The sequence below is a fragment of the Anthonomus grandis genome, chromosome 10 (assembly GCF_022605725.1).
Source record: "Anthonomus grandis grandis chromosome 10, icAntGran1.3, whole genome shotgun sequence".
Taxonomy (NCBI): Eukaryota; Metazoa; Arthropoda; class Insecta; order Coleoptera; family Curculionidae; genus Anthonomus; species Anthonomus grandis.
Window position 1 is genome coordinate 28,146,733 of NC_065555.1, and position 26,489 is coordinate 28,173,221.

Below are 26,489 nucleotides of genomic sequence, written 5' to 3' on the forward strand. Positions count from 1 at the left end.
TGCAGAAATATGAACCAATCGATTGGCGTTTATTTATTGACTCGTCAAAACGGAGTTTGAAGTGTGTACTATTGCACAACGGAAATAAACTAGGCTCCATACCAATAGCACATTCAACTAAAGTTAAGGAAGAATACCCCACAATAGCACTGGTCATGAACAAAATCAAATATAACGATTATAAATGGGTGATTTGCGTTAATCTTAAGATGGTGAACTTCCTTTTAGGACAACAAGGAGGCTACACTAAATATCCTTGTTTTATGTGTTTATGGGATAGTAGAGCAAAATCAGAACATTGGTCAAAAAAAGAATGGCCCTCTAGGGAAGCACTACTTCCAGGTAGTCTTAATGTTATAAATGAACCTCTAGTGCCACGAGATCGTATCATATTGCCACCCCTGCACATTAAACTAGGTTTAATGAAGCAATATGTTAAGGCATTAAATAAAGATGGTGAATGTTTCAAATATATTTCAAGGAAATTTCCAAGTCTAAGTTCAGAAAAACTCAAGGCAGGTATATTTGATGGTCCACAAATTCGCAAGTTGGTAAACGATCCTAATTTCACCAGCTCAATGTCAGAAATTGAGAAGAATGCATGGGATTCCTTTGTTTGGGTTATCCAAAATTTCTTAGGTAATAGGAAGGGTGATGATTACATTGCGCACGTCGAAGAGATGTTGTCACATTTCCAGCGACTTGGATGTAACATGAGCATCAAAGTGCACTTCCTACACAGCCATTTACACCATTTTCCTGAAAATCTCGGTGACATGAGTGAAGAACAGGGTGAACGATTCCACCAAGATCTTCGAACCATGGAGGAACGATTTCAGGGTCGCTGGGATGCACATATGTTGGCCGATTTTTGCTGGAGTATTCAGAGTAGCAGTTCATTCAAAACTAGTAGAAAATCATATAAAAGAAAATTCCTGAGTGTATAGTTCTTGTAATTAAAAATGTTTGTACGTTGAGTGTATTTTTAATTCCCAAAAAATACTCCCTCATTTTAACTCAAAAACTAGAGCTGACACATATAAACTGATGACATTATTTAATATCAGCATTAAAAATAAGCTTAGAATCATAAAAATATTCCATGAAAAAAGTTATATGAAGGCTCAACACAAGGCTTTGAATTCACACTTGCTGGAGAGAGCATTATACAGGGTGTTTGAAAAATAGAAGGAGATATTTCAATGGGTGATTCCTTGTAAAAAAATATGAGCAAAAGTTTCTATAAACACGGTGCCGGAAATGCACAGTTTTCAAGATATAGGGTGATACATTTTTTTAAAAATATAAATTGTTTATTAATATTAATGATTTTTCTAGGAGAATGCAATAAAACGGTATTTATTTTTTTTATCGAAAACGAAGTGAGATACGAAAAAAATACAGGAGGCGAAAAAGTTGTATTTTTAAATGCTTAATCAAACAACATATATTAAAGTTAAAAAAAGGCAGTGGTGTACATTTTTTTGCCAATAATATTTGCGAGACGCCACTGGACCTTATAAATTTTAATCTAATTAGGGCTTAATTAGCCTCTTAATACGATAAGTAATACTACCAAATTTCAAAAGAATCGAGTAATTTTTTTTTTTTTATATTAATAAAGAAATAATATTAAAAAAAAGATGATCACCTAAAATTTATCTTGAAAACTGTGTATTTCCAGAATCGTGTTTATAGAAAATTTTGCTCATATTTTTTTACAAGGAATCACCCATTGAAATATCTCCGTCTATTTTTCGAACACCCTGTATGCAGTAAACCACTATTTTTATTATTTTTAACGTCATAAATAGTCTTTTATTTAGATTGAATATGAATATTATTTATTATATATTTATGTATATTATGTGTTACTTTTTTTATTTGATTTTTGTATGTCTTTATATTATTTTACTTCCTTCGTCTACAAAAATGAAAAAAAATGTACAGTAAAGTAACTTATTTATTTATTTACCTGATAAGATGAAATGAACATTTGAAAGAATAGCGTTAACGCTGGCTCAACTTGATTATTAAGAAATAATAAAAAATGTATGTTACTAACAATAATTAAAAAATCAAAAAGAACTAACAATTTTCCAATAACTTGAGAGGAAAACCTAGGAGGGAATAAAAAAATACATAAAAATTAATAGACTCTAAATATTACAGCTATACATACTCGCTGTTAAACAGTTACCAAAAAAGAAAATCATCGCACATCAAACATTACTTCCATTATTACGGTAGCCGTCATGGTTGGAGCCATCAACCATCTGTGGTACCCTCTCCATCCTTATTCCGCTCGCATTCGGTTGACTTTTGACTCCCCCTCTTCTTTGCGTTGACTTCATCGTTGATTGTCTACCTGGTGAAATCGCAAACAGGTAAAGCTTACTTGAATTTCGTTACAAAAGGGTCTTTTCATCATGTAAATTCATAAGATTTTTGTGTAGTACCTGTAATGTGGAAACAGGTGTTATAAAATTTGTTTTGCTGATGGTGGTTTTGTAATAAGCAAGATGATTGGGAGTGACTACACTTTGGAGCTATCAAATGTTTTTTACAGTGGCCCGGTAAGCTTATTAATTTTTATTAAATTTATTTAGTAAAATGATCGAAATTTGCATGAATGTATGTGGAATTTGGGATATCAATTTTTCCTTGATTTACAGGGTGTCTATTTAATATCGCGGTGCTCGATTGCGGCTAAACCGTGAAACGGAAAACACTTTAATAATGGGAATGTTAATTGAGTTAGAGGGACTACTTTTTTAAATTAGTTTGGTTGATACAGGGTGTCCCAAACAAGCGTGATACATACTTTGAACTTTTTTTAAATAGAACTACCTAAATTTTTTTTCTGAAATGGGAGTCTCATTTGACTCTCTCTTTAACCCTAAAATTGTTTTGCCCTAAAATGCGACGTTGCCCTGTTATTAACAATTTAAAGAAATTTTCACGAAAATCAATGTTTCCCTTAAATATTAATATTTACCACCGAAGTTGTTTATCTTTTTAAAAATCTATGTAGAGTCCTTGGCTAAGTTCATTTTATCTTTTGAAATTCCGAAATTTATTTATTTTTATACAGGGTGATCAAAATTGTTACTCAAATAATGATATTTTCAATTAAATTTTGCGCCATTTTTTTAAATGTAAGACCCTACATTTAGTAACGGATTTTGATGAAGCATTCTTTTATCTTCAATTCTATACCAACAAGTTTGCGTTTATCTTTAACCGTTTTCTTAAAATTTGTTCTTAAAAAAAGAGTGACACTTATATTTCATAGGCATTACAACGTTTAATTTTACTTGAGAAATATTAAAGTATACTGTAAGCGTAGAGTATAAAAAACAAACTAGAACAAAAACAGTTTTAAATGAAGAAATCAAATTGGCATTTATTAAGTCGGTTGGAGAATATCCGAAAATTATAGTAAGACAACAAATTCAGTTACATCAAAGATTTATCAATAACATTAACAACATTAATTAAAAAGATTATAAATAAGTTCTATCACACAAATTGCTCAAAATGTCTACCGTTTTGCTCTAAACACAAATCAGCCTTGCGTGCGAATTTTTTTTTAACTGCACGAAGCGTAGTAGTTATCTGAAAGACTCTTGTATGCGCTCCACCATATCTTGCCTAGATATACAGACTTCCCCACAAGAAGAAATCCAGAAGCGTTAATTCTGGTGATATAGGAGGCCAGTATAAAGTTAATAAATATGTATACAAAAATTAATGTGAATAGCTAACCTAGCCTTCCAATCCATCTATTACCAAATTGGTGTGTGATATGTTTCCTGACATCAGTACAAATGTGAGCTTGTGCACCCTTCAACTGATTGCCTTACAAAGTCGGGAAGTGCGGAAAATTATCTCTTAAGAAACTTTGAAAAACTTTTCCTGTTAAACGATTTTCAAAAAGGTTGAAACAATAACAAAATCATGTAATATTGCACCCCCAAACATTGATGCTTCATCTGTTGGAAATGATTGATACAAACTCGATGGAGATTCACAAAAGTGGAACGTACATTCACTAGTAAAGGGCATGGCTGGATTAAGGTTTTATGGGGCCCGGGGCTAATAAAGGGGCCCCTTATAAATAAAATGCAAAAAATATTATTTATAACACTACATATACTATATTACTTATATAAAAGAAACGGTTTTTTTGAAAATAGGAATATTAAAATACCTTTTTTCGTAATTTCAGTTTTACAAAATCTTCTATTACGTCATCAAACTCTAAATCCTTCAAAACGTCCCTTTCTATACACATTAATGTTAAAGAAGACAGACGTTCCTCCTGCATTGTGGCTCTATATTTATTTTTTATATAAACTAGCTTGGAAAAGGAACGTTCAGACTCACAATTTGCTATTGGTATCGATAGATAAATTTTCAAAAGCGTATATACGTTAGGAAACGTGTCAATTAATTGGTGTTCTAAAATATATCTTAAAAGATCAAGTGGATTGCATATTTTTTCGGAAGAGGTTTTAAGAAGTTCCGAGAAAAATACCAGCTCATCTGTTTAATTAATATTTAGGTCATCAAAACTCTTCAATTTTTGATTTAGATAAACATACATTAGAGCAAAGTTTTAAAATCAAACCAAACAACTGGGCAAGATCTGAATATGCATTACACCGTCGTTCTAATTCATTGACCAGCTTATCTACTATTACTAAAAATGACTGCGTGCGAAATAATTCTCTTTCATTCAATAATATTTCATTTTTACCGTCCGGGTATTTTTTTTGCCGCTTTGACCTGCCCATAGAATACTCATATTCTTCCTGTGGTAGTAAACTTTTGGCTTCTTCTTCAAGCAAGTCAAATTGGTCTCGGAAACAGGAAACACTTCTGATTAGCACTTTTAAAATGTTTTCACCAAACAACAAATCCAGACCAGGCTTTGGAAGCTTCTCCAAAAAGTCTTAAAATTTTGCTCCAAGAGGTAGCCATTACAAGAGTCCCTATTTTTATCATTTGTTTAGAAAGTCCCATGGCTTCTAACTTGGTGTCTTTTTTTCTGATGGATCATCCGACATCATTTTTAAGCAGATGTTTATTTGGACATAGCTTGTTACTAACGCTTTTGCTGCATCTTCTCTACAGCTCCAATGAGTGGTACTTAACGACTTGACAGTAAGGTTTTTGCCAATATTTGATGTGTGGAGGACCCAAAAAAAGCATACAATTTTTGCAAAAAATTAAAAAACTTTGTAGCATCAAGGCAATCGTCAACAGCACATTCTCCAAATAATTTAAAGAGTGTGCAAAACATGGCACGTAAAAAGCTACCTTTGTAATTTCTTTTATATATGCTTGAAGGCCATTATACTGCCCCGACATATTACTAGCATTGTCGTATGACTGTCCACGACAAGATTTTAAATCCAGCGTATTTTTTGTCAAAAAATGTATAACAACCTCCGACAGGGATTTACCAGTATGACTGAAAATGGGTACAAATCCTAAAAATCTCTCATATACTTGCCCACCCTTTTCACTAGAGCAAAAGCGGATAATTATCGATAACTGATCTACTTGCGATAAATCTGGAGTCGAATCCACTATTATTGAAAAATATTTTGATGCTATTATATCTTCTATAATCTTTTTTAAGACCATTAGATCGTGACCCACCACCAAAACCGATCATAAAATTCATTTCTAACATTACTAAGTTGATATTGGGAAATTTTATTACATTCTAACGAAATAACGTTTTGTAACTGGTTTAGATTATCAAATTTTACACTTTTATAAATGACACTTTTTAAATGACCTCACAAAAAGAAGTCATTCGGTGAAAGATCAGGTGACCTGGCTGGCCAAAGTATCCGGTACCGTGGACCAATAATATTGCCCTTAAAAGCATTTTCCAAGCACTCTCTAACCATACGGATATTATGGGCCGGGCAACCAACCAATTGGTACCAGATTATTTGATCTTCGTGAACAACTTCTTCCAAAGCGGGTCCAATTTGATTTTGAAATAAGTCCAAATAGGTTTCAGCTGTTAGGTTATAGTCCATAAAAAAGGGTCCAATGATATGGTGTCCAATAATTCCCACGAATACATTTGTTTTTTGGGGATATTGTGTCCGAGTATGAACAGAGCGTTGTTCATTTTCTTGGCTGCAATACCGGCAATTCTGAACACTTGGTTTATTGTTGATGGTAAATGTACATTCAACGGTAAAACAAATATTTCTTAAAAAATTCCTATCATTATTTGCTCTTTCCATCATTTCAAAACAAAATGCCATTCTTCGCTCTTCATCTCCTTCCTGCAGCTCTTGATGTTTTTCGAATTTATACGAATAATATTTGTGTTTTTTTAAAGTGCGCATTACCGTTGTATAATGTTTATATACCTCTTGCCCAAGAACCCTCGTACTAACCATCTTGTTTTCCTCCACACTCAGTAGAATATTAAGATCTCTGTTCTCTCTTTCTTCGGCTCTATTTTCGATATCCTGAGTTGAATGTTTACAATTATTTATTACAATACCTTTGGACTCGAACTTATTGACAATACGTTTAATAGTTGAAATGGACGGAATGGGCTTGGTGGGGAAATAAACTGAAAACATTTCAGATACTGCTCTAAAACTGTTTCCCGCATAATGCCACTTAATTATGGCTATTTTTTCGTCGATTGAATAATTCATACTTGTTTTCAAATATCGACTGTCACTGATTTATTGACACTTTTCCTCACGTCAGTGACAATATTCATTTCACTGGTGCCTGTTTGGTTTTACCTGAACCGAAAATTTGCTAATTTTGCAATTACATTTAATTGAATAATTCAAGATTCGCTTAATAAATTTTTTTGAAACTTTGCACAAGGGTTTGTCAGATTGGTCTCTTCAAAAAATTATTTTATATTTTTTCTATAAAATGTACAGGGGAGCCAATAATTGACCCCCTTAAAATTTACATGGGTTTTCCTATGTTCCGCTCGGCGACGCACCACCCGGAAGATATCATGATGCTCTTTAGTAAAAGGAAAGACAGGCATCGTTTAGAAGAAATACCCTGAGTACCATATCATTAGTATAAATAGTTAATTAACTAAATATCTATGTCAATAGTTATTGGTAAATAAAATTAAAATGTGTTTTCGATGAATAACTATAGCTAAGTACCTACCTAAGAACCTAAGAAATAACAATTCTTTTGTTTACAACTTAGGTCGAACCAGGATCATGCTTACAAAGGATAATAGGAAATATCAAAACTGGCGTAATCCTCAAAGATGTGTCTATGAGTGTACATTCTGGAGAAGTTTTGGCTGTCCTTGGATCCAAAGGTAAGTAAATAATAAATAAAATCTAAGAATTTAGAGCCGTTAGGTGTTACTAATGAACAGAACAATTTCCAAGAAGTTAATTCAAGAGTTGTCTGTTTCCTTGCTTTTTGAGGTTACAGAATAAAAGTTAATGAAATCAACAGCTTTTTATACTAACGTATCAAAATAATTCTGATGTTCACATGAATATAACTAGCACTCTTTCTATTAAGAATAAACCTAAATGACAAGCGTATTAAAAGAATATGACTGATATATTTTTATCTTACCCACTTTTCAGGTTTTTTTGTAATTACTGTTGGTAATAACATTGTATGATATGTAGCGGGTACGATCGGCACTCTTCGCCATTTAACAAATCAACCAGTTTTGTTCTTTTGAGTATACTCTTCTTCTATGGTACTCGAAAAGTCCTATAGCTCTTGTAACAAAAGAATAAGTGCCGGTTTTTTCAAGCTCTCTGATTGCATAAGAATATTTGTAAGGTAACTCAATCTTTGAAAGGTTAGTGATTGACACCAGCAGACTAGATGTTTCTACTTTATTTCTACAAAATCTACATTGTTTGCATTAGTTTTCCCATTTTTATGAGTTGGTACCTCCAAGGGCTATATCATGTCAATAATCATTTTAATCTTGCTATAGGCAAGTGAGATATGAGTCTTTTTCTCTGTTTCCTTTTTTTCTGTCCCAGGTTCATTTTTCCAACATGACTCTTTTCGTCTTTATCGCATATTTTGAGTTCTTTTACTTTAAATGAGCAAACTGGTTTGCAACTTCGTTGCCTTCCACGCCTTTATGTCCGGTTATAGGTTTGTTCTCACTGCAAATTTCTTATATGTTTGAAACTGTTTCCAAACCATTCTAGATGCACATGCGTAAAATATTACAACTTCTAATCAGTTTGAAACCGTCTGTGCGAACATTAAATATGGATTGAGTGGAGAAGAAAAATAACCTCACTTTTTTATGCCAGTGGGAAATGGGAAAATAAATAAAACATAAACAAAAAAAAATTACACTACAATTTTAAAATAACTGTATATTATTAATAGAGTTTAACATTTTGTGATTATTTGCTAGTTCAGGGCTTAGTCTAAAATGGTCAAGAAATTCTATTCTATTAAATTGGGACACGGTTTCATCAAAATAGTTTTGATTTTTGGGTCTTATCCGTTCGTCAAGTAAATCTTCTTTAAAAGTCTGTGTCGGAATCAACAAAATTCTGATTAAATTCTTCCGACGATTCAAAATCACTCATTTCCCTAATGTGTATTTTTAGACTAATCCAACAACTTAAAATACAATTTTTCAAAACGGATATCGGAAACTATACGAAACGACAAAACACAAACAACAATTTAGTGGTTATGTTCATATTTCGAAGATCGGCGTTGATTGGCTACACGAATTCTCTGACACTTTGCTTGAAATAAATCCGAAAACAAGTCTGACTATCAGATGACAATCAGAAATTTGTGTAAGAACATCAAACTCAAACTTTTGATTTGAAACCGATCAGAAGTTTCTGTGCGAACGCATTTTACTCTATTGCGCATTTGTCTAAAACTTGTTTCTTATTGCTGTGAGAACAAACCTTATAACGACACTAGGCTAAGTCTGTTACTGTTTGTCAATTGTCCTGCTGTAAACCGACAATCCCGTACTCATAGTCAATCAATCCTCGTGGATTAATCTTCTTAGATCAATTCATGACTGAAGCATAAGCGGAGAAACGTTCATCTAGATTTTACTTAGTTTTGATATTTGACGAATTACAGACAAAAGACCTCCAGTAGAAAGTTTTTCAAAACTTTAGCAAAATCGTCTGCAAAATCGTACCTCTTAAGCAGTGTGAAATAATGAGTACGTTTAGCCGACGTTAGCGGCTGACCCTAAGCGCTAATCTGCTGGGTGACTTTAGAGTATCGATGCGGAGATTCGGCTGAACGCATTGATTTGTGGCATTTAATATTAGCCTGTATATTCCTAAATCCATTTTCTATAAAACAACTTAAAAACTTTCACTTTAAGTTCTTCATTTAAAAAATATTTGTAACAACAAAACAAAACTTAATACCCAATCAACAAACAAACTGCAAAGAATATTGATGAAGTACGCATGTACAATTAAGCGCTGGATTGAGAAGCGTCAAGAATCTCTGCTGAAGAAATCTGCTGAGTGAAGCGCTTATTTCTTAGCGGTGCCGGCTGAACGCAATCGCTAGGTCAACTACTCATCCGCTGACATCGCGACAAACGTACCCAATGGATCCTTATTTTCTTCTTCTTTTTCTTCTCCTTTGCATTAAATTAGACATTCGATCGAATTTTATGACCTTGTCTTGACGTCTAGCGTCGAATTTTTTGCATCAAATATTGCGATTGTTCACGACAATGGGAAGAAGACAGTCAGCCAACGTGCTTTCAAATCGGAGGGAGCGGTGGGATCGAAAGCAGAATTGGCCCTCAAATAGCCTGGCAGGGAGTCTTTGATTAAATAGGCTGGATATGTATTAACAAAGATTGTTCGACTTAGACTAAGAAGGAAGAGGGAAAGATGGAGATTTACATAACTCGGGATTTTCGTGATTCGTGGGATGAGAGCATGTGACTCTTTATTACGGGAAAACTAAAGATTCGTTCTTTAAAATTCCAACGGTTCCTTTATACCTCACGTTTTTGACTTCATCCGCCCACAGTTACTATCAGAGGAGATGATAGTAATTTGTTGGTGATCTGAATTGGTTGGTAATTACACCAAGAGGCTTTTCAAATCTGAATGGGTTGGGATGTGTTGAATTTATTGGATTATCTATTGGTGAGCAAGACTGCTAGATATGTTTCGATAAAAAAATCAAGCGCCTCATTACATCGGTTTGCAGGGTTTGAGGTTAAGTTGTAGAATAGTCTTTAAATGTCAAATCAGAGAAAATTAAATAAGAACTAAGAGGAAGCAAATAAATGTTTAATATTTTATTAGTATTGATCAATATACAGTAGAGCACCGATTATCCGAAGCAATTGGTGCAAAGGGTGTTTGGATAATTGATTTTTCGGATAAACGAACATTTGCGAAATTCCAGTTCTTTGTTAAGGTTTTAATGATACACTAGAGTACAGTACATATTATAAGTAGACACATACACATTAACGTAGGGATTGCATATACGGTATATAAATACATATATCTAAACATTTTTTAGTTAAGTGACTTAGATGTGATAATAGTACAAAACTCATCTAAAAAAAAGTCGAACATATTTGTTTACTTAAGTTTTGAGACTCGTTTTTTTGCCGCCATATCTCTTTAGGGTTTTAAAAACAGCAACTGCACATAATCCCATTTGCCTTGGTGTTCCAACCATTTAATAGCAGTCTCAAAGCATTTAAAGGCTTCTTTATTGGACGGACATTTTTCATGCTGAGACGATGTCATCACTAATTTCGTCTTCATCGTCGTCACCTTCAGGAACTTGAACCTGTGCTATTATATCATCGTCTGTCAACAATTCGTAGCCAGGAATATCCTCGTCAAATTCTAGCCATTCATGCACGTTTTCTTGGTCACATTCTTCAAATCCTAAAGCCTCTTTCATCAACTCATCCATTTCTCTAAAACAAAGTTTTCATTTGTTGGTTCTTTAGATGTAGGGCTAGCTTCAGATTCAACTGCTGGATAAAGCTTATTCCAGGATTTCTTTAGAATAGTCGCTTTGACATTAGCCCACGCTTCTGCTGCCATGTAAACAGCATCCTTTAAGTTAATACCTTTGTCGATTTCAAGAATTGTTTTATCTTTCTCTTGGCTGATTAGGACACTACGAAGCAACGCTTTTCTGTAGCAATGTTTGAAGGCTTCGATCACCCCCTGGTCCATAGGTTGAAGAACTGAGGTAACATTGGGTGGCAAGAAAGTCAGCTTAAATTTTCCATCTTCTCTCTCAAGTAAAAGGTTTGAGGGATGACTTGGAGCATTATCAATCACTAATAAAACATTTCCAGTGTCTCCAGTTTCTATCTGATGTTTTTTAACCTCCGGAATGAATACAGCGTCATACCACTCGATAAATACTTGAGTGTCCATCCAAGAGTTTTTTTGGTTTTTGTAAATAAGCGGCAGTTTTTTTATTCCTTTGAAGCATCTTGGATTCTTAGATTTTTCTATGATCAGCAAAGATAGTCTATGTGTGCACGTATTGTTTCCACATAGAGTATATACCACTTTCGTGCATTGTATACGTTACTGTCCTTATAACACTGCTTTACAAGCAAACTCTTAAAACTTTCTTTGAACTTTTCAGCAGCTTCAATGTCAGCTGACAGCTTTTCCTCTTGAATATCTAGCTCTCTAATTCTCTGCCTAGACTTGAATCTTGTGAGTCAACCAGTAGATGCTTTAAAATCATTGTTACCCCCAAGCTTTCTGTTCATTTCTAATGCCTTTTCGCAAATCAAAGGACCATTTAGTGGCTGACTTTGAGCACGTATCTGCATCAACCACGAGTAAACTGCAGTATGAAGGTTTTGATTTTCTGCCATATTCATTGTTTTTCTATGCAACCTTCCATCTTCACTGTCCAGCACGCAAGCAAACTTTGTGATAGATCTCTCGAGCTAAACTTGATCCACTTGCACCTTTTTTTAATCGTTCCAAAATTTTAAGTTTGTAAGAAAGACTAAGCACAACTCGTTTACGTTTCGGCATTGCTAGGAGTCACACAGCACAAAAAAAAACAGCAGGGACCGTTAAAACAACACTGAAGTCAGTCATAGAGAAACAAACTGATTAGACGGATCCGTACTTCTGCCGGCCGGTCGTGTTTTAATTTGAAGACACGGAAAATGCCAAAATCATGATGGTCCCTTGCGTCGCTCTCCGAGTCATTTCTATTTCATTTTTACTTTTTTTTTCTTTACATCCGAAAAAGCCGTCATGTTTCCTTTCGGTTAACCGACGTTTCGGATGACCAGCTTTTGGATAATCGACGCTTTACTGTATATTAGATTATTTCATATTACTTGCCTAATTTTCTCGAATAGTCTTGCTAAACATAATTTAAATTTAAATAATAAATGCTTCTATATTTAAGGTAGCGGGAAAAAAGCCCTTTTAGATGTTATATCTAGAAGAGTCCAAGGTCCAGTCAGGGGCCAGATACTGCTTAATAATCAGCCGATGAGCGTTTGTCTATTTCAACAAAGATGTGGATACGTTACTCATAAATGCGACCTGATTGAAGGTCTTACTGTGGAACAGACCCTTTATTACACTCCAACTAAGGTAAGTTTTTAAGTAATTTGTTTTATACGTAAAAATATTATTAGAATTTCATAGCCTTGGGGTCTTAACACTTTGGCTTCAAATTCCACTAAACTAAAAGTCGATTTTAAACAAAAGCATATGGGATCGAAGTACAAAGGCGTACCATCAGTTTTTCGGCTCAACCTTTTTAAAGTTTTCTTCTTTGGGGGTAACTCTGAAGTCAGATGCATGAACACAGTTAAGGCTTACCGCCCAAGATCGAACACTACACCTATACCAGAGTAGTGTTACCAAACCTAGGATTCGTGGAGATCTGATATGGTGTATTGACGGATTAAAGACTTATGAAGATGAAATTTTTGGAGAAAAATCAAGACATCCTAATATTCCATTTGTTGAGAACTCTTGGATCGCTCTTTCATTGAAATCTTTGCAATATACGAAAGAAAAGTATAAGAAAGCCTACAATAGCAGTAGATTCTAATAATATCTGACAACCAGGCAACCCTAAAAACTCTTGCAAGTTTCAGGGTAACATCGAAGCCAACTAAAGCTAAAGAAGCTAAGGAAGAACGTAACAATATTGTAGCATTTGTTTACCGCTCGTTAGATGTGAATTAAAACAATAGAAAATGGTCAACTAATTTATTTACACACGTACACTACTAATCACGATTACAAGAAATATTTATTTACAACTATTTATATCTGATTTAAATCTCGCGCCAATATATTCTGAACTTTACCTCATTGATCTGACAACGGACTGGCAGCGGCGACACGGCTCCTTATATAGTCAGCTGACCATGATTCCGGAAGATTCGCTGACCTTTGAGATGTCGTGTGGTGTGCGTCTTGTATCATTCCGGAATGACGGATAATCAGCTGCTTCCTAGACGTTTCCAATATCGTTACTATACAGTGCGACTCTTAATTTCCCAATTAGAATTCAAAGATTAGAATTTTTAAAATTACATTCTTTCATTATGTTATCAAACATTTGAAACCAACATCTTGAAGATTGTTTTAGGCCATATAGTGATTTTTGCAATTTACAAACTAAATTATTTCCGGCTCCTAAACTTTCCGGAATTTTCATTTAAATTTCTTCCTTTAATATGCCATTTAAAAATGCAGTTTTAACGTGCATATGATGAACTAATAAATTAAACTGATTGGCAGAAGCTAATAAAATTCTAAAAGTATTTATGCGAGCTACTGGTGCAAAAGTTTCATTATAGTCAAATAAATATTGTTTACTAAAACCTCTTGCTACCAATCTGGCTTTATACTTTATTGGTTGCCCATTTTCATTTACTTTAATTATAAATACCCATTTACAATCAACCATATATATAGTTTTATTTTCCAGTAGAGAGTTATTGTCTTCCTTTATTGCTCCCACTGATTTCGATCATCTCTATTTTTTAATTTCGCTATAATTTTTAGGAATTTTATTATTAGGGATTTTAGATGATATTAAAATTGTATTAATATCGTGATGTAAATCTTCATTATAGGAGGTTGAAGGAAGTTTTTTAATTCTCTCACTTCTGAGGTTTATTTCCCCAGTTTCTGGAAAAAAAATTATTGTGTTCAAATTTTGCTAATTTATCTAAGTTTAAGTCAGTTATATTAGCTGGTTGCAAGACTTTTACTGGTCTAGTTTTTTTTTTTTTATTTATTTCGTCAAAGATGATATCACGAGCAGTTATAAACTTTTCCATTTCAACATTCTATATTTTATACCCATTTGGTTCATAGCCAACTAATATCCCTTTAAATGATTTATCGCTAAATTTATGTTTTCTGACTTTATTGTGAACATAGGCTGTAGAACCAAATACCCTTAAAAATTGTAGTTTGGGCTTTTTATTATGCCACAATTTATATGGACTTTCAAATTTATTTATTGCCGATGTGGGCAACAAATTCATAAGATAAGTAGCAGTTAGAACTGCTTCGGCCCAAAACATTTTAACTAAATCTACACCAATTAACCTTGTTCGAGCTTTTTCTGTAGATGTGCGATTTATCTTTTCGGCTACTCCATTTTGTTGGGGGGTATAAAGAACAGTTAAATCAGTGATTCGAGCGACTTCGGTACAGTAAACACGTAAAATGTTGTGCTCCGTAAAACACTAAAATTTTAGTGGTCAAACTAAACTTAAGTATTTTTGATTGGTGTTACTGGATATTGAATGAAGTGTTTTAAGAGAAGTGACGGATTAGTTGTTCATTGAAGGCATACCGTAGCTAAAAACATAAAAGCTTTATAATAAACAATAATTTATCTGGTGTTGCTGGACTAAGTCACTGAATTCCGCAGGAAAAAAAAACTGCGATTCTAACGTGGCCAGATACATACGTTGTCGAGGCTGTGCAGGAAACAGAATTGTACTATGATTTGTACAATTAGCGAATTTGGTTATTTGAGATATTACAAATAGCAGTAAGATGGAGTGCACTGTTTGCCTGGAGGTGGGCGGAAGAAGGAACCCCCTTTTTTCATGTGATATATGCAAGAAAAAATACTGTAAACAATGCAGTCATCTATCACAGGCTGAAACTTCGATTCTAGAATTAAAAGAACATTGAATATTGAGATTTTATTGTGAAAAATGTCTACAATTCGAGACGCACACTCTACTTCAAAACTCAATAGAAGACAAAATAAAAATTATTGAATCCAAAGATGAAATAATAACGTTACTTAAACAAAAACTAACGGAGTCCGAATCATCACGTATACCAATAACAACATCATCATATAGTCAAATAGCACAAACTGAAATAAAAAAATCACCAAAAATAAACATAAATCTTCCCGGAATCATTATTAAACCAAAGCAAAAACAAACTGCCGAAAAAACTGAAAAGGATATAAAGGAAGCTATAGTTCCAAAAGATCTTCGAATTGCCGTAAAAAATACTAAAAAAATAAAAGATAGTAGTATTCTTATTCAATGCTGCAATAAGGAACATGTTGACATTCTAAAAAAAGAAGCAGAATCCAAATTAAAGAACTATGAAGTACAAGTAACAAAATTAAGGCTACCGAGGTTCAAAATAATAGGATGTACCACCAATCTTAGCGAAAAGGAGATAGAGAACTCTATAAGAAAGCAAAACAATTTTATCACCGAGCAAAATAAACTTAAAATAACATATAATAAAAAAGCTAGAAATGACAAAGGTAAATCCATAGTTTTTGGTGAATGTGACCCCACTTTATTTAGTAAACTGATATATGAAAAGAAAATTTTCTTTGGTTGGCAAAGGTATCCAGTATACGAGGATTTGAGTATACAGCGATGTTTTAAGTGTCAACAATTTTACCACAAAATTGAAAATTGTCCTAATGAAGCTGTATGTGAATTTTGCTCCAACAAACATGATGTATCTGAATGTCCGAAATTAAAAAAAAAATGCGTCAACTGCATTTCAGCAAACATGAAATACAAAAGTAATTACAACACAGTTCATGAAGCAAACAACCCAGAATGTCCATCTTATCAGTACCAGTTGAATCTTCTGCGAACGAAAATAGATTATCATGGGTAATCTTAATGGTATGTGAACAACCTGAAATAGTACTATTACAAAACCTAGAAGTTCTGGATAATGTATTGCATCAGGAGACTGTCGACAGTGAATCAATTACAAGTAAAATTAATCTCAATAATATTTTTTTTAATATTTTACATTTTAATATTAGATCTATACATAAGAATTTTAATGAACTAGTAGCATACTTGCAAGCTTATGAGTTAAATTTTAGCGATATAATTGTTTTGGGAGAATCTTTTGAAAGTTATGACAATCAATATAATATTGACGGCTATAAGATGTTTTATAATGGAGCAAAATATAATAGAAATGATGGTGTTGTCATTTTTGTAAAATCCGATATAACTTTTGATATTAATCACGTTTTACTTAAAAATTCAAATGTTACACTGAGTCAGATCAATCTTAAAAAAGATGCCACTACTATCAGCGTGATTTGCACTTACAGAACCCCTAATACAGATAAACGCCTTTTTTTGAATGACCTTGGAATTTATTTACAAGAATGTAAAAAAAGTGAATTTAATATTTTTTTGGGTGATATTAACATAAATATTTTAAACAAGGATGATGACTGCGTAAACTCATATCTTTCCCTTTTAAATCACTTCGGCTTTTTATCATGTGTAAACTCTCCGACAAGAATTACCCCAGAAACAAGTACATGTCTTGATCACATTTTCTTTAACAAAAAAAATAATAATACGATGCAGGTCAACTCATATTTACTACATGCTGATGTGACAGATCACTATCCCGTTATGTTAAACATATCTAAAAAAAATTTTAATTGCAATAAAAATAAACATATAATTAAAAAAATAAATAGACTAAATGAACAAATTTTCTATAATCTTTTACAAGAAGAAAGCTGGAACACTGTCCTATCTGAAACGGATTCAGCCAGAGCAACAGATAGTTTTTATAAAATTTTAGTAACCTATCGCGACCAGGCCAGTTACACAAAGACGATTCACATAAAAGAATATGAAAAACGTAAACCTTGGATAACCAATGGTATAATAACCAGTATAAAGAAAAGAGACAAAATGAAAAAACTACTTTTGCAAACTTTTAATGAAAATGATAATCTGATTTACAAAAATTATAGAAATAACCTAAATAAACTAATAAATAAAACTAAACACACATATTATAAAACGGAAATTGAAAATGCTGGCAGTAATCTTAAAAGAGTTTACAAATTAATAACAGAAGCGACTAATGGTCAGTCAAAAATTAAAAAAAACATACTTCCCATTGTAAATAATAAAACTAACATCCCCTTTACGAATATCAAGAGTTTGGCCGATTATTGTAACAATTACTTTACTAACATTGGACTGGAAATGTATAACAAAATTAAAACTAGCCAGAATGAAATAGATGTAAATACAGCCTTGTTGAGTTCATTTTATTTAAGTCCAGTTGATAATAATGATATAATTAAACAGATTAACAATCTTAAGAACAATAGCTCTCCAGGGATAGATAACTTTACCTCTTCTTTAATAAAAAAGACACATTTATTTTTAGTTCGCCCCCTCGCCCATATTATTAATTTAATATTCACTACGGGAAAAGTCCCTGAACAATTTAAAATATCAATTGTGTCACCTATTTTTAAATCCGGAGAAAAAAGTAATATAAATAATTATCGACCAATCAGTGTAATAAATAATTTTGCTAAAGTTTTTGAGAAGTGCCTGAAAGATAGGTTAATGACATTTTTGCAAAGTAAAAACTTAATATCGAAACGACAATACGGTTTTCTTAGTGGGTCAAGTACAACAGATGCCCTATATCAACTTACTAAACAAATAACAGATAAACTGGAAAAGAACAAGAAATGTATTACAGTATTCCTGGATTTGGCAAAGGCCTTTGATACTGTGCCCTATGATCTTCTCTTGGATGTTTTATCTTCAAATGGAGTTAGGGGCCCAGTATTGGAGGTTTTTCAAAGTTATTTAACTGGAAGGCAGCAATATTTAAAAATTGAGGATACATTAAGTGAACCATTAGAAATAAAAATAGGAATACCTCAGGGAACCGTGTTAGGACCTTTACTGTTCATTACATATATTAACTCACTAACAGAATTAAAAATTAAAGATGGTGCTGTTATATCATATGCAGATGATACGGCAATAATTTTCTCTGGAACAACATGGGAAAATGTGAAAGACAGTGCAATAATCGGAATACGTAAGATAAAAAACTGGCTAGACACTTTTAAATTATCACTTAACATATCAAAAACTCACTATATTGCATTTTCATTAACTGAAGCAAACCGCCCATCATTTAATTCTCTTGATATAGAAAACAATACACAACAGGATAATATTATTAAAGAAGTTTACTTCACTAAATATTTGGGTGTTACTATTGATAAGCATCTAAAATGGAATCACCACATTTTAAATCTAACCAAAAATATTCGAAAACTCTTACACAAATTTTACATTCTAAAACAAATCTTAAGCCGGAAATTGTTGGTTGCAGTTTATAGGGCATTGGTTGAGTCATTGATTAGATACGGTATTGTTGCATGGGGTGGACTGTACCAAACTTCTTTGAAACCCTTAAATGTGGTACAAAATTATATTTTAAAAATCATGTTTGGGAAAAATAAACTATATTCAACCAATTTATTGTACTCATGTGATATATTTGATGTCCGATCACTTTATGTTTTGGAAGTTTGTTGCTTTGTTCATAAAAATCCTGAACTGAATATTGCTGTAACACATACCTTTAATACTCGCAATAAGATGAATGAACACTTAAAAACTCCCAAAAGTAATACAAATTTAAATAAGCGTTTTATAAATTATTTTGCACCAAAAATATTTAATTTAGTTCCAAAAGATATAAGAAAAATAGCGAATAAAAAAAAATTTAAGAAATCTTGCAGACATTATATTTATACAAATAATAAAAAAGTTAAAGAACTATTTAACAGCAGTTAAAATTATAAATTGGAATTTATATAGGTTAGGTTTAAGTAACCGAATATGTAGTTTAGGTCTTAAGTGAATATAAATTAGCATCAGATGGATTTATTGATATTTTGTAATATAAAAAATCTTGTTAACAGGCTCATTCAGGTTTTAAGTTACCTAGGTGCCTATGAGTATGTTCCTACATTCCTACATTCATGTAATTTATATTATTATGTATTGATGTATGAATAAATTAAATTAAAAGTGATATTCTCTTGAACACAAAATTCTTTAAACTCATTAGATAAATATTCTCTACCGTTATCACAATACAAATTTGTAATTTTTAAATTAAAATGCTCCTCGCATTTTGCAACATAATCTTTAAAAACGATTAGCACATCGGATTTGTATGTTAATAAATAAGTGACGGTGTAATGAGATTCTCATTATTTTTGAGATATTCATCTAAAATAGTTTTTATTGTTAATTGTAGGTGGAGTAATGGGTCCGCAAATATCAAAATGAACAATGAATAATGGTCTTTGAATATGTTCTTTTACTTTTGCTTTTAAAAAAGGAATTCTTGTTTGTTTACCATAAATACATGGCTCGCATAAATCACTTGTTGGTTTTATATTATTTATTTGATTAATATCCTCTAACATATCAGGTAATTTCAATTTTTGAAATGTGACCAAGCCGTTTATGCCAAAGTTGATAATGAGAGGTATTAATCAAATTAATATATTTTAAATTAGGTATTTTAAAATGGATACGTATTAGGTCTTTAAAGGGCTTATCTGTTATTATAACATCATCCCCCTTTTTAATTTCCAAACCATGTGAGTGAAAGATTACCGAAAAAACTTTTTCTTGCATGCGACGCACAGACAAAAGATTATATGGCACATCAGGTATAAAAAGAACATTTTCTAACTGGCCTTCAACAACTGAGACTGTAGCAACTGAGACTGTCCCCCTTTTGACGGCGGTTACGGTCGTGTTGATTTTTACCAGTGCCACTTGAAAAGGCGGATTAAGATCTTCCACTGGAGAAAAATATTTATTAGTATTGATAATATGATCAGTTGCACCTGAATCTAGAATGAAGTTAAGCTCATCGGTCTTGGTTTGCTTAGTTTGGAAACTGCCAAACATAAAAGCAAAACTCCTGGTCGCTGTCGGCTCCGTGTTTGTTGTAGGGCAAACACTTTGAACCTTTGCCGATTGTTCTTTTATAATAAGAACAATCCTTTTTGATGTCAATATTCCGACCACAATGATCACATTTCATATTTGAGGATTTTAAAGCTGATTTTTCTTTACCAACCTTTTAAAATGCTTTTTCGGCTTTTGCATAAATGTTGGTTTGTGGTTACTGTGAAAATTTCGTAATGGTGGTGGCATGTTTAAAACTTGTAGAAGATGTTTCTTGCATTAGTTTGACTTCATGATCCAGGAGACGAGTTTTTACAAATGCTAAGGTTATATTATCTTTACTTAAAGTTTCTAAGGCCGTTATTACACCATCATATGATAAGGGCAATGTAAGTAATAGATGTGAAACTTTATCCATTTCATCCAGCTTAGCTCCTGCAGCAATAAGCTGGTGATGAGAATTTCATATCTCCCACTAGTTTAAGAGACATTAGTCGTTTACGTAAAGCCAGTGGTGTTGCAAGGCTTTTTCTTTTATATATGGCATCCAAATTCTCAAAAATTTTTTTTGCTGTGTCAGGTTCTTCAGCAAAACTTAAAAATGAATCTCCCAAGTCGGTCTATAATGGTATCTTTTTCTTGTTTTATTCTTGGTCAGGATTTTCTGGAGTAACGTTATCAATCACATGAAGTACTTCTAACTCTGCCAACAAAGATTTTACACGAAACTTCCAGACACTATATCGTTCACCATTAAATTGTGAAATATTTCGTTTGGAATTTTTATTTACCATTTTAATTAGCCGCACTAAAAAAAACTTAAAAAAAAATGCGGGTAATTAATTCACGAATGTTATTGCACTATTTTATACCGATTATCTACACGTACAGATCCACGTTAATCTGGGCCCATAACCTATTAAATTATAATAGGATGGGTACGAAATAAAACACGCAGATTGTTTTATCTTCTATTGAAAGCGGTTCTAAAGGAACTAACTATTTAAGATAAGAAAGCCAAAAAAATATCCATCGTCTGTGTTTATATTACCAGCATTCAAATTTAAGAGAGGTCGATGGTAATAAATTAGATAACTAAAGTGCGGCCTCTACAGTGTCGAATTACAATTTTTGCTTTGACTTATTTGATATATTTAACAATAAAATTAAATGGAAAAGGGGGTCGTGCGATACATCGTTTGAAAGCTCCCACTGAATGCTTTATGGTCCTAGAAGTTTATGTCATTACTTCGACCCACAGCAAAATGGCAGCCTTTCAAAATCTTTTTTTTCGCATTTTAATTTTCTTTACTAGACCTGTTCAGGTGTAATTTGTTTGTAGTTGTGTTGTTATGTTGACCTGTTCAAGACTTCAAAGTGTTTACATAGCTTTCCATGGAACTGCATGTTTTAAGCCTACAGGAAATAAGGTACTTTAGCAAGCCAGTAAATCCTGCGTCTGCATAAAGTTTTCTTAACATTTCCCAAACTTCTTGGCATATAGTAGCGCTTTTTATGTATAAATACAATGAACGATCAACAGTCAAAATTAGTTTGGCTTTGGCTTTCGCAACCACCTTTCCTAATCCTTCCAACACAAAATAATTTTCCAGCGCAAAGGATCACTCTTCGAAGTTATCGCGCCCGACAAGCTTTTGCACGCCGCTGAGGTAATTCATCGCCATTTTTTACGAAAAAAAAACACGGCGTAGACTATCGGAGTCCTAAACTCTAGTATCATCAGCCTTGGTTAATCAAGGGCGATCTGGACCCATAACCTGTTAATGTTAACAGTGGAAAAAAACGGGGACCGGGACGAAATAAAACACGCTCGTATAAACACTGAGAATCGACTGACTTTATTCATTTTATTTTGACCTAGAGCGAATATCGTTTAAACGCACCAAAGTTGCCAAATTGACTGTTGCTACAAAAAATGTCTAGAGTGTTACATATTTTGAACTTACCTTAACAAGAACACCTAGCCGTGGTAATGAGTAGCCTAGTCTTCAAAGGATATTTGTACTAAGGATCCAGACACTTGTACTAGTCGTCTGCGGGCACATAAAGGAAAGCACTTTTTTGTCCGTAAACCTCTGTTAAGAAGTGTTGTCGATCCAGACTCGGAGAAAAATCTCGAGCAGCAGATACTGCGTCAAAGTCGGGAAAAGCCGACGGAGATCTTTGGATGGTTAAAAATAGCTACGGGGTTACTGCTATGAGCCGCTTAATAGTGGCAATAATAAGTTGCCACTATTAAGCGGCTATAACTAAGCATAATTTGGTCTAGAAAGAGCAGAAGCTAGCCGATTCTTAGAAGTTTCACCATGACAATGGTGATTTTTTGCCAAGCACAAGATTTGTACATTACCTCACCTTACAGTAGCTCTTCGTCTTTCCTTCCTCTTCCGCGCTTAGGCAAGAGCTTAAGGAAAACCAATACAGCTTTATAAAAGATGCTCTAGAGGCCGTGATGACATCTTTGAAGGGGAGCAGCAAAGCAACTTCCAAATAAAAAGTGGGACTCGCGTTGTTGGGTCGAAGCCCAAGTATGCTAATTCCAAGACTGCTAAAGATTTGTACCGATTAGTTCAATATATTACGATTAAAGGACACTTTATTCTTAAACATTGAGTACATCGTACTGTGTCTAGCTTTGCCCTATTTGCTACTGAGAATAATTTGATAGCACTAGCAGTTAAAGATGGAGCTTAGACGCTAAAGAAGACTGGGGAGAAGAGACTGAAAACATGAGATGTGGCTATAGAATGAATAACTAACGCAGAGATGATGAGATGTATATGTTATACGCAATTGGCGAAAACGATCACTACCCGAAATTTATACCCACAACGCGTTTATTAATTATCCACATCGCGTTACGGATATATTTTATATACCCAAAACGCGTTGTGTGCAAATTTCAAAAATCCACGACGCAAAATTACGATAATCATGGAAGACACGCGATGGTTTTCGTGTTATGGGTAATAATAAATATCAATACGAAAACTGTCGCGTGTCTTTCATGATAACCGTGATTTTGCGTCGTGGATTTTCGAAATTTACACACAACGCCTTTTGGGTATATAAAATAAATCCGTAACGCGATGTGGAAAATTCGTAAAATCCACATCGCGTTGTGGGTATAAATTTCAGGCAGTGACCGTTTTCGCCAATTGCATACAACATATAGATTAAAAGACAGAAGTACATCTGACATTTAGGAAAGAGAAACTATTATTTATGGGACCTGTCATGAAGAGAGACAGATATAAAATATTGCAGGTTATTTATTATGCAAGGAGACTGATGGATAAAGAGACGAACTTATGACTCAAGAACTTTAGAGAATGTATTGGTTGTATAAACAACGAATCATTTTGACGACTAATTCAACTGAATGACAGAGAAAGAGTACACTTTAAGCTTAGAGTATATTTTTTTATGGGAACCTTTATTTTTTATAGCGGATTCGAAAAAAATGGGAAATTTTGCGTATATAATATTTCCAACTTTGTTATTGTAACCTTAAGGTCGAATTAAGGCGAAATTACAAAAAGTTGTTTAGTAATATTTCTGTTTTAATTATACATTTAAAAAATACTTTAGTAGATGGATCAAGCAGAAATGTGTAAATAACCTTAAACATCTTGACCTTGAGGTCAATTTTTTCATATCTGGAGAACAGGCCGCAGTATGTGTGCGTTAGAGGCCCTTGCGGAACTGAGGTGTCCTCTGGATTTAACATCATTAGAAATGGGGTTCCCTCCTATTTATACTATATATTAATGATCTAGCTGCTCTCAACCTCAAAGGGAAGCTAATTCTTTTTGCAGACGACGATCCATCTCTTCTGCAGAGCGTTATTAACCAGGACTTGCATAAAATAAAATGCTGGTTTGATGAAAACAGTTTAGCTTTAAATACTTCTAAAACTAAATTTATGGCTTTTTCAAACACACTCTCTCCTAAAATATCCTTACAAATTCACAATAGCTTGGTTCAGAGATTGGGTGAGTATAAGTTCCTGGGACTAATGATGGACCAAAACTTAAAGTAAGATGTTCACATTAATCTCACCTAAGGTATGGCATCCTGTTCTTTGGTTCCTGTACTGCTATTAAGTTACATTCTCTGTTTCTTCTGCAGAAGAGAGCTGTTATATACAGACTATAGGGACCACTGTAAGCCTCTGTTTCTATACTACAAAATACTAATTCTATATGATCTTAATTTGTTTGAAACATTTCGTCAATAATAAATTCGTCATTTTAATAAATTCCAACAAAGGACTAATATACATAATTACCAAACACGTTCTAGACAAAACCTTCAGGTACCTCAGTCTCAGAGCACTTTAAGTAGAAATACAATTTTTCACAATGGAAAGCTCATGTATAATTTATTGCTTTTAAGTATTCGCAACTTGAATAGACGAAAATTTGTTATTGTCATTAAAAAAGTTTTATTAAGATCTGCTAATTATTCTTTCACAGAATTTCTTGACCTATATTGCAGAACCTTAATGACTTATTATTTGCGTGCATGTATTTCTAGGTTTATTTTATTTTATTTCTACTGTACCTCTAAGTACACTTATTTTAAATTTAGGAATTCTTTATACATTGTACAGCAAATTTGCTTTTCAATAAACTTTTGACTTTGAATTATTAAGGTCATTTTCAGGTTCGAGTGATTTAATTCATTCGGAAACAACGACGTGGACGTAGTTAGTTTTGTTTCCTTTAGGGTGAGTTCCCTTTTCATGATTTTAACTACGAAGCAAATATTCGAAATTGCTTCCATTTGCCCGAAGACACAACGTTAAATGTCGGTAATAACGAAGTTTGTCTTGGAATCTCATCGTATGCTTCACGAATCCGATCTTACATGTTGTCTCTCATCGTAGGTCATCAAAACAACATTCTTCAAATAAACGCACAAATAAAAATCTGAAGAGGTCATATTGCGAGTTTGTGGGACAGTTAACCAGTTAACGAATCCGCAACAAAAAATAGGGGTTCCTATTGATAAAAATTGCTCTGAGAGTGAATTGGTCTTAAAAAACGACCTCAAGGTCAAAATAATTTTCACAGATACATGAGTGATGGAACTATATATGTATATGAATACTAACTTTAAAAAAATTGAATTTATTTAAATAATTCTGCACAAAAAAAAGGTTGACTATCTATTTAACTAGGATCTTTACTACTCGAAAATTAAAAGATAAGTGAAAGTAAAACTAATTATGGGAACTAATATTAACTTATAAATGCTTATTTTGCGATACAATAATAATTAAATAATATTATATGAATAAGCAGGATTGTCCGGTCATCGACGTTATTGGCCCGGTTGAATCAGATAACTCCTCCCTCCTTAAGTTCGGAAAATAAGGGCTGCAAGGGCTGGTTTTTCCGACTCACTTCTAAGGGTTGGTCTATAGAATAGTTCTTGTAGAAGAGGTTTCTCTGGGATAAAACAGGCTTCTTCCATTTTTCCTATCCAATGTACAAAACGATTCCACATACAAGGGCGGCAATTGATGAGATTGGACCGATCCAAAGGTGGGGCAATTTTTTGGGTGTTTCGATAGGTTGTAACCGAATTGTTGACAAAATTCTTTGGGCTGTCTTCAATTCGTCTAAATTTACTTCTTCCAAGGTCAGTTTTGAGATGTTGTTGCTGCTTGGTATATACGAAAAGTTGGGTAATTCTAGCACATATTCATATTGGAACTGTGATGTGCTTTCACCTTCGTTAGTTTGGTTACCTATCTCTACAGGGCACATAGATAGGGTAACGATGCTGCGCTCAAGAACTTTGTATAGTCCTTGTTGACATTCGTCCTGGGCGACTATCTCGTTCACAGGAATTACCAGGATTTGATTTCCATTTAGGCGTTGGATGGTACTTCTTTGGAAGTTAATGCTAGTTAATGTGCATCTGTTATGTGAGGTTGTTAGCAGCTCAAAGAGACAACGTTCATCTTTCATTAGGGTGGTTTGTTTGCAGATAAAAAGGTCTTCTAGTTGCGGACATTCTTCTTTCGTGGTCCAGTAGTCTTTTTGCGTGAGCAGGATATAGGGATTGAATATAAGAATGGTTTTGTTTGCAATAGGTATGGGGTTGACTGTAACGGCTGTTAGTTTTGTTTGTTCTAATAAGGCGTCTTTAGTGCCTTGAGTAAGGG

The 26,489-nt window shown here is 33.4% G+C and overlaps 1 protein-coding gene across 1 annotated transcript in view; it reads left to right on the forward strand.

Moving 5' to 3' along the window:
- Positions 1 to 2,366: 2,366 nt before the first annotated feature.
- The window catches only part of LOC126741144 (ATP-binding cassette sub-family G member 5), a 51,758-nt gene continuing 27,635 nt past the window's right edge, over positions 2,367 to 26,489 (forward strand). Inside the window, exons 1-3 of the mRNA XM_050447486.1 lie at positions 2,367 to 2,576; positions 7,228 to 7,345; positions 12,439 to 12,629. Coding sequence (XP_050303443.1) covers positions 2,523 to 2,576; positions 7,228 to 7,345; positions 12,439 to 12,629 — 363 coding nt within the window. The 5' untranslated portion in view covers positions 2,367 to 2,522. The remainder of the gene's footprint in view (positions 2,577 to 7,227; positions 7,346 to 12,438; positions 12,630 to 26,489) is intronic.